The following is a 16,533-nucleotide window of genomic DNA, read 5'->3' as shown; positions in this document are numbered from 1 at the left end:
ACAACAATATCTGTAATTGCACATGAATATTGACAAATATCCATCCATTCCTCCATCACTGAGTCGCGTCACAGAGGTAACTAACTGTTCCAGCAGAGTCTTTCAGACGTAACTTTCCCGGGCCACATGAGCCAATGAGTGCATTCACCGGCATGGAGATGTAACCCCCCATATGGCCCGTCTGCCATGGCCTGTTCCCAGCGTACTTCCCTAGGGAGACGCCCAGGAAGCGTCCGTACTAAATTCTAGAACCACTTTAGCTGGCTTCTTTCTATGTAAAGCAGTGGTTTTCAACCAGTGGTCCTTGAGGGGGTTCCAGGTGGTCCCCAGCTGAATGATGGAGAGTTGGTAACCAAATGGCCCTTTATAGACCTTTAACTCTTGAGAGCGTAAAATGAAACCAAATGGACCCATTTGGTTTCATTTTACGTCTACACAATATCTACACAATAGTCTACACAATATTAGAGAAGCAGAATAATTGTTATTTTGGTCAATATTTGCCTGTTATCGCTCCTAAATAAGAATTAATACAGCATGGAATAGTGTACAAAATCTTGAACAATAACTATATTCTAAGTATAAATATGTTGACGAATGAAATGTTGAAAACCGCTCATGTAAAGGACCAGCGGGTCTACTCCAGAGTCTCTCCCATGTGACTGATCACCCTATTGACACCCAGACACATATTTATCTTTTGGAAATGTGTGGTAAGCCTATATGTATCACACTATGAAAAGACACGATGATACAGTGATGACTATATGTGCTACCTACTGCCTGAACATCCTCAATAATTGTGGGCATGTAATTATTCCCGGGGCCGGCTATGACGTCATGTGGGTCAACAAATAGGAAGACTGGGAGGGAGGGGCTCTGACCCCATGTGGGTCAATACATCATCATTAGAGTAGATGAGGAACAGCATTTTCTAGTTTGTATTGTTAATAAAGTCCTTTTTGCAAAAGGCAAAACTCCCTGTCTTGAATGTCACATAAGCTTCTTCCTAATGGGCTTTAGAGGATCAAGTGCATTAGATAATTAAAAGAACATTAACACTCACTCATCTGCCCATTAGATACCAATGATCCATTTGACAATCAAATGTTTGTGTGGGTGTGTGCATTGTGTCACACAGCAAGAACTTGCACATGAAAAAAATATATAATTACATATTAGTTATTACCTGTTAACGACTTCAATCAACCACAATCAATAAAAAAAAAAACATTACATTATATTAAGTAACATCGTGACATGCCAGAAATATGGCTAGGTGAAAACATATATTATAATATAATATACAAATGTTTTTTTGTCATATCCAGTAACATTTTTCCCTGTGGGTAAATTGAAACATACAATTGTTCTGTACTTGCAGGTCAGAGCCAATGATGCAGACACCGGCACCAATGGAGAGATTGACTACAGCTTGCACCAGGCCTCTGAAACCGTCCAGAGGCTGCTCCGCATTGATCGCTCAACGGGCATCATCTACGTCAAGGGCTTGGTGGACCGTGAAGACGAGAACTTCCTCAGATTCTTTGTCGTTGCCAAGGACCGTGGCCCTACCTCGAAGAGCTCCAAGGTTCTAGTGACTATCAATATCAGGGACCAGAATGACAATGCGCCAGCCATCGAGATCCGCGGCATTGGCTTAGTTACACACCAGGACGGCGTGGCCAACATATCTGAGGACATGCCTATTGGCACACCAGTGGCACTGGTGCAAGTCTCAGATCGTGACGAGGGGGAGAATGCAGTAGTCACATGTGTCGTGGCTGGCGATGTCCCATTTCAGCTGCGGCCTGCCAGCCCATCGGCAAACGACCGCAAGCGGAAGTACTTCCTGCAGACCACCACCCTGCTGGATTTTGAGCGGGTGAAGGATTACCGGATTGAGATCGTCGCTGTAGATTCTGGCAACCCAGCCCTGTCCAGCACCAACTCTCTCAAGGTCCAAGTCACTGACATGAACGACAACACGCCCAGCTTTTCTCCAAATATGCTGGAGGTGGACTTTGCAGAGGGAAACCAACCGGGAGATAAGGTCCTGGATGTTCTGGCCAGTGATGCAGACAGCGGCACCAATGCAGAACTTGTATACAGCATCATTGAACCCCAGGCCACAAAGCTTTTCGAGATTGACTCTAACTCTGGGGAAGTGCGAGTGAAGAACCTCCTGGACCGTGAGGAAACGGAGCGCTACCAGTTCCATGTGGCCGCTGCTGACAAGGGACTTCCCAGTAAGACGGGCACTGCCACAGTGGTGATCAATGTTCTGGACCGGAATGACAACGATCCGAAATTCATGCTGAGTGGCTACAGCTTTTCAGTCATTGAGAACATGGTTCCACTCAACCCTGTTGGCGTGGTTACCGTCACCGATGCTGATAAAGGCGAGAATGCCCACGTTCGACTTTTCGTCGAACCAGACAATGGCAAGTTCATGATACAGAATGGTACTGGCACCATCCTCTCTAGCATCTCCTTTGACCGGGAGAAGGAGAGCACTTATACCTTCCGCCTCAGGGCCGTGGACTCCGGGGACCCGCCCAGATCCTCCTACGTGGGTGTAACCATCAATGTTCTGGATGAGAACGACAATGCCCCGTATGTCACCAAGCCGTCCAATTCCACATACAAATACCTGACGCCTGTCACTGCCCCTGAAACCCAGGTGGAGGTGGTAGAGGCAGAGGACCTAGACTCGGGCCCCAACGCTGAGCTGGTCTACAGCATCACCGGTGGCAACCCTTACGATTTGTTCCACATCTCACCCAGCAGTGGGGAAATTACGCTGGCTCAGGAATTCACCCGCAAGCACAACGGCCTCCACCGCCTGGTAGTGAAGGTCACTGATAAAGGCAAACCACCTCGCCACACCACTGCCCTGGTCCACATCTTTGTCAATGACACAATCGGCAATGTCACCTTCATTGAGTCCCTGGTGGGCCACAGCCTCTACACCCCCCTGGACAGGGACATTGCTGGTGACCCCAACTACGCCCTCGCCCAGCGCAGCAACATCCTCTATGGCAGCTTAGCGGGTATCGCGGGGGTCATCATGGTCATCGTAGTTGTCGTGGTCATCCGACATCGCCTGCAAAAAGACACCAAGAGTGGTTACCAGGCTGGAAAAAAGGAGAACAAAGACTTGTATGCGCCCAAACAAGGGCCCAAAAATGGTAAGGGGAAGAAGAGCAAGAAGGGTAAAGCTCCCAAACCTGCCAAGCCTCTAGAGGAGGAGGACGAGGAGGCGAGCCTGCAGAAGGGTCTCAAGTTCAACCTCATCAATGACAATGTCAATGACAGCCCCCGAATCCACCTCCCCTTGAATTACCCCCCAGGGAGCCCTGACCTCGGCAGACACTATCGTTCCAACTCCCCCCTGCCCTCCATCCAGCTGCAGCCTCAGTCCCCCTCGGCCTCCAAGAAGCACCAAGCTGTGCAGGACCTTCCCGCCACCAACACCTTTGTGGGCACGGGCGACAACGGCTCGACAGGCTCAGCCTCAGACCAATATTCGGATTACAGCTACAAGGCCAACCCGCCGAAATACAGCAGCAGCAAACAGGTAGGCGACTACTTTGTAAACACTGCAGGGTACGACAGGAACATCATGTGGACCAACAGGGTGTGGTAATCACCAGAGACTGAGTTTTGCACCAGATCCACCACTACCAAAGCTGCACTGATTCCCTTTTCTTCTTTTTTGTGGGGGTTATGTGACACAGCACATCTTGGTGTCACCATTCACAACCACAGGTTGGCCTTTCTCCATTTAAAAATTTCCACTTTGTTTCTGTTGAAATTTTCGTTTTTTAAATGTTTTATTTTTTATTTTTTTAAATAATGGACTTAAGGCAAAATCACATGAAGGGTGTACACAATTTTCTGTTTTATTTAATTTATGGTTAACCTTTTTGACACTGGTTTGAATGAAGGAAGTTAATGTTTTTTCATTTTTATGAAAGAAAAAAATATACTCTTTTTCGTGAGTGAGTTTACAGCCTCACATCTTCATTAAGCCTGAATGTGTTGCGCTACAGAGCTGACTTGGGATTTATCTGCCTCCTAAGAACTTGTTTGAGTGTGACAAAGAACAAATGTGAATTCCTCAGACGTTATTATTGTATCTTGGCTACCTATGGCTGGGAAAAGACTGGCTGAATGGCACTATGGAGTGTTTTCAAAACTAATTTAAGTTAATTTCAGCTTAGAGAGCCAAAGAGTGGAGGGAGAAGAGAAAACAAAATTAAAAAGGAAAAAAAAAGCCCAATCTCTGTCGGCAGTTTCTAAGCACCCCTCCTCAATACCGACAGGTCGGTTGAAAAATGACTTCATTATGCTGTCTTCATTTGCCAGAGCTTAAGTCAATTGTTTGCACAGATTAATGGCAGGTAATTCCAGAGTCCCCCGTTTCGCTTATACACAGAGTGCCTTGCTGTATTTAATGTACATACATGGGGGGTCGTCAGGGGTGTGCTCATAATGAGCTTTCCATGTCGGTACCACAGAATTGCAAATTTATGAGTTGTGGACTGAAGCCCCTGGCGAGCTGTGAATGATGTCACATGCACTGTGTAGCGAGAGCCTCTAGAAAAGACGAGCGAGCGAGGTTGATTGCATTCTGCAACCCCAGCGTGTAGAATGCCCCCAAAAAAGAGAATTGCTTTGTTGTCTTTTTGTTTGACATGTTTCTGTGATTTATGAGACAATCATATGCGAGATACAGTGATTTGCAAGGTGTAAATATGTGAATAACATTATTTTGTCTTGCTAGTGTTGTGTTTCTTTCAGTTTTCCCATCATGTTTGTTTGTTCTATCACAACATTGTTCCTATGTGCTTTATATATTCAGTGCATCCTGGGTTCTGAATAGAAATGGGCTACCTTGTTCACCGCGAAAATATGTTACAAGAGCGAGACCCAACATTTCATAGTCTTTATCATACTTCATTTGAACCTGCTAATGTTGTCACAGTTTATTTAATGTGCGTTTAATCTGCCACACGCAGCAAACTCACTGTCTTCCGACATCCCGCATTGAACTATTTGTACCACATGGCCTCTATATGGTTAATATTTAGCTTGTTGAAGCCCGCTACAGTGAGTTTAATGACCAAAGGTCATTTAGAGTTGCTGCAGTATGCTTCACTTCACTGGATGCCGTGTGGCTGGTGATCCATCTGTTAGTTCAACTGGATTTAAAGCTGCAGTGACCCAATCCCAGTTTCTCTTGACAGCATACTTACTGCCTTATACTTCTGTTCTGATGTGTGTTTGATCCATATTTTTGCAAGTTCATGTACTGGGAAAGAAAATGTACATTTTTATAGTGAAAGCCAATTTTTCAATAAAAATGTTGTTTACAATGTTAAAATCACTCTTTTTGAATTCAATGGGCAGTGGGCATTGGGATTGGTCAAATGGGAAGCATAACGTCTTCAAATAGGAGGCGAACACTTGAGGTACAGTATTCCATTTTCATTATCATCCTGTCTGTTAACTTCTAACTCACAATATATTAACACTAAAACTCAACACAAATAAAATGGCACAACTGTGATGACTAACCACAACCATACACATGGTTCAGTTCATCACCTTGTTACTAACAACACTTAAAAGCTTAATTTGAATGTCTTAATGCGTGAGGGGCCGTGATTTTTCCATTACTTTGCTTGAGAGCATTTTCCTAGTTATGCCGTGCCATTATCATGTTATTATACTTCATCTGCATTAGCCTGATCGTACTGACAGCTGCATGGGGTGGATTTGTTTCACGCCCGGATACCCCGTCCAGGACAGGCTTCAGACGGCCCTCCTCAGGAGACTTGGCTCAGATCTGAACCCATTTAATTTGGCGTTAGGAACCCGTTGCGACCGCATGCTCTTGCTGACGTCGACCCCAGGCAGGTTCCGAACCCACAACCTTCCACATGACAAGGCATAGCTCTAACCACTATGAAGTAAATGCCAACTTTTTTACCCTAACCCATCAGCATATTAATATAACAACTACGGAAATATAGCCCTGGTTAAAAAATATAACATGCATTATGCTTCGAGGGAATGTTTCAACATCCATACACCTGGGCTCAGGCCAATCATTCTCTTTTCATCGCAAATGTAACTCAATCACACCACCTCTCCTGCCTGTGTAACTTGGTGACATCTGGCTTTGTGAGCAACTGAGATGTTGTTTCATGTCAAACAACGGAGGAAGAAAACATTGTCACATTCCAACCGCCTGGTTCCTCCCGACAAGTCCTGACAGCTACCATAACAGACAGAACTAGATAGAAAAAACAAATGATGCCAACACAAAGGGGGAGGGGCGCAGGCTGGGAGCAGGCACTAGAGCCAGGAGTGTCATATGTTGGGAGTGGATGGCAGAGGAGGTGACGAGGACAAGGAGGAGAGCCAGGTAGAGGGTGTATCATTAAGCCATTAAGCTTACCCGTGACCAGTTTTCTGAACAACTTGTGTTTCTATATCAGTGGTTCTCAAACCTTTTCAGGTCAAGGACTCCCGAAATGATATATATTCGGCTGCAGACCCCCATCTGAAAATATGATGTTCCAGGAGCCTCCCAGAAGCAAATTCAGTTAAAAAACATTTGCTGTGAAAGAATATGTTCATGTTCAAGTGGTGGGGTGGGGTGAGGTCAGGTCAGCGCTAGAATATATACCTTAAATTGCTAAAATGGCCAATGTAAAAAAATCGATCGTCTTGATCCATACATCTATGAAATATTTAAAAGACATGTTTTTCCAACTCTCCCCATCTCCCAGATTTTTGCAACTTTTTTCTAGCAGACCACAACCACATGAAAACGGCAACAAAAACACTAAAATATCCCATTAAAAACCTTCCTGCGTCGAGTCTGCCGAAGCACTGACCAACACAGCCTGCAGCTTGCTCCGTCTCCATGGAGATGAACTGGCCTGTGTGTGCGTGCGTGCTGACTCACGGCGCCAAGCGGTGCAGGTGGAGAGATACAGAGATGAGCATAAGGTTTGGCAGTGGGGATCGAGGTGGTTGTGGGGGGGGGGGGGGGGCACACAGGGTCACTCACAGAAGGAGTAGAAGGAACACAGAGAATATGTGAGGGGAGAGAGAGAGGGCGAACGTGATTGAGAGATGGTTTTGGGGCTTTGTTGTGCTGGCCATACGCAGCAGACGTTCAAAGTGTTGCATCTCATTAGCGATATACTCACATCACCTCATCTCCCATCCAACCCCACCCAGTTCCCAATCATCAGACAGAGACGCAGAATACTGTACCTCTAGTGTGTGTGTGTTTGATTCCCCCTCAGCACTCTGCCCTTTGAAAGAAAAGGGGTTTGTGTGTGTGTGTGTGTGTGTGTGTGTGTGTGTGTGAGATATCTCAAATTTATGTAGTGCTTTTCCAAGTACCCAAAGATGTTTTACACGGCAGGGTGGAGAAAACATCAAAAGAAAATAATCTTTATTAGGAAAACACTAAGGCTAAGATCAATAAATACGCACACATGTCTGTCCTCAAGGAAGGCACTGCAGCTTTGAATCAGTGAGGGCTTGCGGTTGTGCGTGGCCGACCCTGCATTTCAATGCGTCTGTGTGGGGGCGTGTGTATTTATATGTACTGTATATATGCACTGGGTCCAGCTATGCACTCTATGCTGCAGTGTTTGTTTAGGCAAAATGCATTGACGTCCTCTTCTCACTCGTTTGTCTTGTAACTTCCTGCTTGCTGTTGACTTGCCTGACCTTTCCGTCCATCAGAATCCGTCTTGCCCTGTCACTCACACCGCCTCTGCCTCTCTCTTCTCTGAGTTCATTATGCAAATGGGAGTTGATTAGCAGATGATGTCATGAGACTGTCTGTGTTGACCTGAATACCATTGTTATCTTTAGTGTGCTCTCTGTTAGCCAGGTCTCGGCCAGCCACACCCACTCCTGTAGCGCTCAAACAGTGACGTAAGTTCTCGCACTCCGGACAGCACATGACTGGACACACCCATAGGTTTCTGGGTGTGTCCAGTCAACCACTTCAGCAGGGTGAGAAGAAAGTAATGTGGGCGTGCAGAAAACACAGAAAGTATGCATAATTCATGGCACAGTTGTCAGTGTGGCATTACTGGACTAATTGGAATCAAAAGGCAGATCATCTTTGCAACCACATCTCTGCTAATGTGGGTTATCTCTCCCTTTTACAATTTACAATTTAGGCATTTAGCAGAAGCTCTTATCCCGAGCAACTTACAAAGTGAAAGATCGGAGTAGGCTAAGTGGCATGAACCCTAGTCGACAAACAACCGGGTAAATGAGGGTAAATGGCAAAGAAAATAATTAAGAGCTGCAAAGTCTGTCTAAACTCTAAACAACACGATGGATAGATGCATAGAAAGAGAAACAGACAGACATTGACCTTGTGAAGATTAGCATTTATGGATTGGCAAACATTAGGAGCTGTCTATCCAAATAACATGCATAGCATATATACGTATGTGAACCAGCATACATCTTTATAGTATATAACTCTGTGATTCTCAAACTTTCTTATGTAAAGCTAGGACCCCCAAATTAAAATGTATTTGGCCACGATTTTGTGCCACAGACCCTCATAAGAGAAGATTTGTCAAGATTTAAATTTTTTGACAAAGAGCTGGGCATACTCCTGGTGAGAGTCTGTCCCTCCAGATGTTGTACAGTTCACACCTACGTGATTGATTAATTAATCATGTAATAAATCATTAATCAATAGTCATGCATTTGGTAACCAATCAATCGCTGCATTGAAGGACAGCCGAGCCAGAGTGTAGAGTAGTAGAGTAGCGACACGCTTTGATCTCGCTGCGAAGCGGGTGCCCTGGGCTATAGTTCCTAACATTGCTCCTATGGCTGGAACTATCCCATTGAGATAGAATGAGCACTTCCGCATTCCATTGTTACACAGTGCTAGTGTCGCCACTCTCTTACTATATTACTCTGAGCTGAGCCAACTATCCAGGAACACTCCCAGGATTTTTAAACAGGTGCTATAGGGGGTTGATCCTGCAGGAGGCATGACTTTCCAGGGAAGAAAAGCTCAGACTTGTTTGCTTTGAGCTTCTGCTTGTGGTTTTGGAAGACATCCACGTACTGTGAGATGTCAGCCAAGCATGCAGCGATGCACTATTCAACCTGTGTGGCAGAGAGGGAGGGAGGGGAGGAGAGGAGAACAACAGTTGAGTGTCAGAAGCATTACAGTGATAGGAGAGCATGTAAGCAGAGCAAAGCAAAACATACCTTGACATCTGCTAGATCTTCTGTGGGATACGGTATCACACCACACGTGGGAGGCGGAGTGGAGTGCTTGTATGATATAGCGAGCAGTGTGTTTGAATCCGGACTGGGTGGGATCCAACATCTTGTTATGGGACAGATGGAGAAGGAGCGGGATGGAAACAACACGTCTGATACTGGATACTGTAATCATCGCCGTTGTCAATTCTGTTTCTTGACGAGCAGTAAAGTAACTCTGGCTGACTTGAAGGCAGATGGGACGCAGCCTGAGGTTGTAGATGTGTTGACGATGGTGGTAATGAATGGAAGTAGGTCAGGGGCAATGGTCTGGAAGATCGAGTACGGGAATACAGGTGGTCGTCTGGTGGATGACAGCAGTTTCAGGATACGCTCATCTGGAGATGGAGGAGAGGAAGAAGAAGACTGGCGTGATAGGGTTAGGGTTTAGCATTAGATGAGTCAGACGTTTGCTTGGTGCAAAGAAGGGACTGTCATTATTATCCATCTTATCAAAGTAGGTGCGAAAGCTTCAGCTGTGGAGGAAGGAGGTTAGCATAGAAAGGAGAGCAGACATGAGGAAATTAAAGTGGGAGAGGACATTTTTCCATGAGAGAGAAAATGGAGATGTCAGGTTCGGTTGAGTTAATTGTGACATATTGAGCTTGGATAGGTTTAGGTGGGAGAGTGGAGCGTGAGAGAGAGAGAGAGAGATAGAGAATATTAAAAAAATGGTGGTCAGAGAACCAGTAACAGAGAGGTTAGAGTGGGAGCAGATTCTAGAGAACACTAGCTCCGACACCATGTCCTTATCTCCTTAAAGGAGATAAGATAAGGAGAGGTCGAATGAGGACAGAAGTTCAGTAACATGAAGATACTCGTCCTATGTAGAAGAGAGGAGGGCCATCTTCTGGAAACAAGCTGATGAGTGTCCATTTCTTCAAGGAAATCCCTAAGTGGGCCTTGGGGGGCAATGATGAAAAGAGGGACAGCGTATGTAACTGAGACCGCATAAAATTGCATGTGGAAAGTGAAAGATGAGAACCCCTAGCGGCTCCATTTTAATTTGGGTGATACAGTGATGAGATGAGAATCATTACCCGGCCGCAACTGATGCTGTCTCTCCACACCTGTGAGCAAGGCGCAGACTGCCAACATCCTTTCTTTTATTCTGCATTCCACAGAAAAGTACATCTTTCTTTCGTGCGTGCACGCGTGTGCGTGTCTTTTGGATGAGGACGTTATCCACCATGCAATTTCTGCCAGGCAAATATTCCCCGGCAATCGGCGAGGACCCTCCCAGGGTCCTACTATTTTGGTGACGGTACACCGCCAGTGACCGCTGTCTGCTGCTTCCATCTGATTAGTGGAGATCACTCCAGCAATGCCAATCACAGTGATCATAGAGAATGCATGGAGACGGGGGGCCTTATTCTACAGACATTTGATAGACAGATGACTACAGCTGTCACTCTGAACAGGGGGGGCTGTCTAAAGGTTGTAATTAACAGTGGCATGTGTAACTGTACAATAGACTAGACTAGAATTATAGTAAAAATCACACCTGTGTGAACCGAGTGGTGCAACTCCCCTCTCTCCCCCCTCCTCTCTCTCTCTCTCTCTCTCTCTCTCTCTCTCTCTCTCTCTCTCTCTCTCTTTATTATGGATATCAATCCGCGTCGCTGAGAACTATTTTTTCATTATTATTTTGGGTCGGCCTTTCCTTCTTTAGCATACCTCCTAGACCGGATCGCGCATGCGAGCTTCCGTCCACGGGGGTCGGCCTTTCCTTCTTTAGCGTACCTAGCCCGGATCGCACATGCGAGCTGCCGTCCACCTCCCATTATACAGGCAGACTAAAAGCTTCAATAACTCCTAATCTACGGAGCTCTCCATGGTTTGGTCAATTAGCGCGATGTTTGGAGGTCTTTGCTGATTATCCGGTGGTGTAGATGGAAACATTGGTGCTTTCTAGAGCAATGATGGCTATATTTTAGCTCGCTAGCATTGACGCTATTTATTTAGCACAAGATGTGAGGCGCGCATTGTACACACACGCGCGGATATTGCTGGCCATTGCTGGTTTCACGCATGCGCACACCACTCGTGCTCATGATACATGATACATGATACATGATACATGCGGACATTCCTGGTTATAGGAGTGGTTGCACCACTCAAAAATGAAATTAAGGCATGTCAGCATGTGACTGTAGAGCCATATGGTCTTCATGGGGAGTGAGGCTCACCTTCTTGTATACGCGCCCAAATAAGAACTTAAGTGCCTGCATCAGTCGTGCTGCCAGCTGCATTGCATGTGCACAATATGCAATCACTCCCCTCACCTCACCACCGGTTACAACCCCGACAGATATGAAAGTGTTTAGTTTTAATATAAGGGCTCATTGCAGCCAGTTTTTTATTATGTGACATGATGGTCTACCGGTTCCAAAGATCTTCCCTTAAGCAGAAGATCACAGTGTGGATCCCTACATCGGATTTAGAGTGCACCTGTCAACAGCCACATGTCTGACACCTGCGTGTCCTCGACCTAGACACTGAAAAGAAAAACCCTTCTTGGTTCTCACGCCTTGTGAGTCATACACGCCTGAAAAGTGATGCAGTAATGGCAGGTCAAACCCTTTCGCTGTAGCCACCGTTGAGCGGCAGTCTTTCAGTTTTAAGAACACTTAACACTTCTGGAGATGGAGTTTTCTGAGGTCAGGAGGAAGGGAAAAAAAGAATCGGTCTTATTATGAATGCGGAAGGAATTCAGGCTTTCTTTCCGTGGTGCTGGATGAATGTCAGGGCTGGCTAGGACATGTCTGTGTCAGAGACAGAGCAGGGATGGAATCGGTGACAGAGGAAAAAGGGAATGGCTGTCTTGTCACAGAAACATACAATGGAACCCTTCAGCTCTTTCTTCCCTCGAGTAGGGTTTCTTTTTTCTTTTTCTCTTTTTTTTAATAATAAACAGATTCCTGAGCACTCGCATCACTCAGCAGAAGATAATCACGTCAAGCCATGTGTGTGCGCGTGCATACATGTGTAAATCCATATCTACACACACACACACACACACACACACACACACACACACACACACACACACACAATGTAATGTGCAATGTAACGAGTGTCAGTGTGTCTCTACCCTGGGGGTGTAACTGTCTTGTATGTGGCTGGCAGACAGACAGACAGGCAGACAGACAGAATGACAGACAGTATGTCAGACAGACAGGTGAACAGAGACAATAGGCGTCCCTGTCTGCGTGTGAGAAGAGCTTTGTCCGTCACTGAGGGCCCCATTCCACCTCTAACCTCCTTAGCAAACACTCCGTTAGTGGAAAGGTCAGAGGCATTAGTCTAAATAAGATAAAGCGTTGCGGTGGAGTAGAGCGATCTGTGTTGATTCAGGGCCACTATCTCCAAACTGGGAAGTGTTCCAGGGTGGAAGATCCTCATTGCAGCATAAATGTATAAGAAATTAATTCTGCACATTGTCTGCTGCAGTGCTACTGCTTCCCCCACCCTTTTAGCTCGAGACCTAAAATATGAATTCGAGTAGAGTCCCCCCGGACCCCCACAACACTGAAGATAGCCCATCGAAAACCTCACCTTGTGAGTTTGTAGATCTGCTATTGATGCTGCGTTTTGTCATGATGTTATTATGTCTATTTATTAATGACGTTAACCACATTAACCCCAGTGTCCCAGTATAAATGGCTTAAGTGGTTTACTAATGGCAAAAATCTTCCAGGTCAACGATACATCGTCCTGGTAGGCTGCTGTTTCACTGCAGCGTTTTTACATTCCAGGGACTTTGTCTAGCAAAACGTTAGCCTGTGTTAGGAGGCTGGCAGTTGACAGAGGGAGTGGGGAGAGATCACATGGTGTGTAGAACGCCAAAAACAGGTCTGGGACCTCACTTTGACTGGCTGTCACAATGGAATCCTAATGAGCTCTAATCACTATGGCCATGCACTACTAGGAGATTGTTGAGGACTCACTTTGAACTTGCACTGCTAGTCTTGATAGACACGTGTGTGTGTGTGTGTGTGTGTGTGTGTGTGTGTGTGTGTGTGTGTGTGTGTGTGTGTGTGTGTGTGTGTGTGTGTGTGAGAGAGTGCGTGCGTGCGTGCGTGCGTGCGTGCGTGCGTGCGTGCGTGCGTGCGTGCGTGGTTCAACGCCCACTTGTTCTGAATAGTAAATTACACTCTCTGTGACTCTGTCTCTCTCCCTCTCTGTGCTATGACCTAACTATTAAATATTCTATTTTTTCTACGATAATCCATCCCCCCTACCCGAGACCAGGAGAGTAAGGGGGAATAAAATTGAGGCCATCAATTTCATTCATATTGCTCCAGATCACAAACAAAAATTGTCATGTCAAGTCAAGATCGCTCTCTTTCATTTACAGAGACACAACAACTCCCGCATGAGCAAGAACTGGCGACAGTGGCAACTTAAAACTCTAGGCTCTAGGTGGGCGGCCATCTGTCTTAACCAGTTGGGGAGGAGGGGGTGAGAGAGACGTCGAGAGAGAGGCAGTAACTGTTGTTGTCCCATTGCGTCTCTCTTTCTCTCTCTGTGTGCATCATCCAGGCGCTTACACACACACACACACACACACACACATGCTCAAGAGGAGGTTTTTCATAACATCTTCTACGTTAGCTACATTTAGCATTTAGCATTTACAGCCGGTTAGATGTTAATAAAAGCCTGTTTTTTGTTTAGGCTCTCGCTTCCTGCACATGCGACCACCAGCCACCTCCAAAAGGAGTGTGTAACACACACACACACACACACACACACACACACACACACACACACACACACACACACACAGAGAGCAGTGATTGGCCTGCGGTGCATGCCAGGGCCCAGGTTGGTGCGGGGGGTCAGCAGCAGTGACAGAGCCAGGCTGCCATCACTTCTTCTAGGTTATGGTACACGATGACACACAATCTGTGAGGACTGCAGAGTATAGTCCGCTTTTCAACCACCTCTCTCTCTCTCTCTCTCTCTCTCTCTCTCCCCCCAGTGTCACCCCCTCAGGCACGGTAGCAGTGAGTGTATGGTGCTGGAAATTATATCCAGTACCAAGAATTATTCTCAATACAAAAGAGTGTGTGCGAGCGAGCGCGTGTGTGCGTAGAGATGGAGGGAGTGGATGCGTCTCTGAGCGACACTGTTGTTTTGCCACCTGCTCCGTGGTTGGAAGTGAAGTGGAATGGAATCCTGCCTGAGGGCACGGAGCCCCCCCTCCCCCCCAACACACAAACCCATGCAGGAACAAAACGATTGGAGCTGCTGTAAATGCAGGAGTAGTGGGACATGCAGAGGGGAGCGGGGAAAATAGGTAGTTCTTCTGACTAAAGGCGATGTGTGGAGGTGGAGGAAGGGAAGCAACCAGGGACTCATTTTCCTGCTAAGCCACGCGTACACACACATAGTTTGTGCATAGCGTTTCCATAAATAAGGTGGCTAAATGCAAAAAAAACAAATGTGATTCTGACTTGTCTGAGCAAGCCATAAACACACACAATCTCCCAGCTCCATGCATCATTCTTAAGCCCATACCAAACATCGCCAGACATAACCTGCTGCCACACAGGCTGTTTCTGTGTGTGTGTGCGTGTGTCAGTGCATGTGCACGTGCATGCGTGCGTGCATGTGTGGGTGTGCGTGTGCGTGAGCGAATGGGTGAGTGGGTGGGTGAACATGTGTTCGCTCTAGGCCAGGGCAACGAGTGTGCTCCCCTCCTGCGTCCAACCACCTGCTACCAGCCCTACCTTGTCTGCTTGGGGTCACACAAGGCACACACACACACGCGTGCGCAGGTCTGCACGCACACAAACACTTCCAGATTAGTCTCAAGACGATTGGATATTTCTGCCTATCTTCGCTTACAGTAGGCGGAGATCTACTACTTTCAGGTGCACCTGCACACCCTTAATTACGTGTAATGTAACACACATGCATGGTTGCATCTCTCTCTCTCTCTAACTAACCAGGTCTTAAGGGAGAAGAGTTCTTTTTTTAGACACAAGCTATTCTCTCTTACTATGCAGCTCCACAAGGCCCCAGCCAACGTAACAAACACTGTTGTGCTGTGTACACCTGAAGCGAGAGACAGATGTCCATATTTGGGCGTTGGAAGTCATAATGTGCGGGTGACAGGTGATAGCCTCGCCACTTTATGCAAAAGTATCCCATAATGCGCTGGTTCCCAAACTTTTCAGGAGAGTCTCCCCGGGACCCAAACTAGTGAAAATAACAGATCTACAAGCTCACACCGTGTCGCTTCGCGCCATAGTGTGAGCATGTAGACCGGCTACTTACACTTAAAATTTACATTGGTGAAATGTATGGATTTTATTTTTTTATTTTTTGGCGTTTTGCCTTTATTGATAGGGTACAGTAATTAGACAGGAAAGGGGTAGAGAGATGGGGAGTGACACGTAGCAAAGGCCGGGGCTTGGGAGTCGAACCCGTGGCATGCCGTCTGGCTGGCTTGGTAGCATAGGTGCCCAGACGGTTGAGCTAACCCGCCCAGGCCGGAATTTCTATTGATTGTTTTGGAAAAATGGTTTGCATTTCTTTTTAACAGTTTGACTGCATAGCCCGCGTTCTATAAAGCGCGGAAGGTGTTCATGTATGCAAAAGGAGGAGGGTATTCACTCACAACACACAAATCGGTCCGTGACCCACAATTGGGTCCCACTGTTTGGGAAACGGAGCCATAATGCTTCCATATGGCCTGCCAGTCTGGGGTTCCTCTTGTTTGTCTATTCTATAAGATCAATCTGTGCTCCGTTGACTGAGGAAGAGGAAGGGGGTTGTGATGATGGCAGGAGAGGAGAGGAGATGGTGGAGTAGGAATAATAAAGAGACAGGCAGGCATGGAAAGATGAAGAAGGTCTAGAATCTAGATCATGTCGAGTAAAGTAGAGGGGTTGGATTCGGAATAGGGAAGAGGGAAGGGAGGAGGATGCAAGGAGACGAGAGGAGGAGAAGAGGGCCTGTGTCTGTCCATCAGTGAACATCTGGTCTGAGTCTCGGCTCCTTCACTACACACACACACACACACACACACACACACACACACACACACACACACACACACACACACACCATGAACCCAAAGGCACCCAGACCAAATAATCATGGATGACATACAAAACATGGATTTAAATGCTCACACTTGCAATAAATAATATAAAAAGCGAGTAAGCAGTGTGGTCAACTGCC

At 46.4% G+C, this 16,533-nt stretch overlaps 1 protein-coding gene across 3 annotated transcripts in view; it reads left to right on the top strand.

The window, feature by feature from the left end:
• Positions 1 to 16,533, top strand: part of pcdh1b (protocadherin 1b) — a 280,262-nt gene that overhangs the window by 18,776 nt on the left and 244,953 nt on the right. For all 3 annotated transcript variants that reach the window (XM_083785273.1, XM_083785272.1, XM_083785274.1), the window contains exon 3: positions 1,385 to 3,580. In XM_083785273.1, the coding sequence (XP_083641399.1) occupies positions 1,385 to 3,580 (2,196 nt within the window). The remainder of the gene's footprint in view (positions 1 to 1,384; positions 3,581 to 16,533) is intronic.

Source organism: Protomyctophum parallelum, assembly GCF_964188405.1.
Source record: "Protomyctophum parallelum genome assembly, chromosome: 16".
NCBI lineage: Eukaryota > Metazoa > Chordata > Actinopteri > Myctophiformes > Myctophidae > Protomyctophum > Protomyctophum parallelum.
The sequence above is the reverse complement of the archived record's forward strand: the minus strand, read 5'-3'. Positions and strand labels throughout refer to the sequence as shown.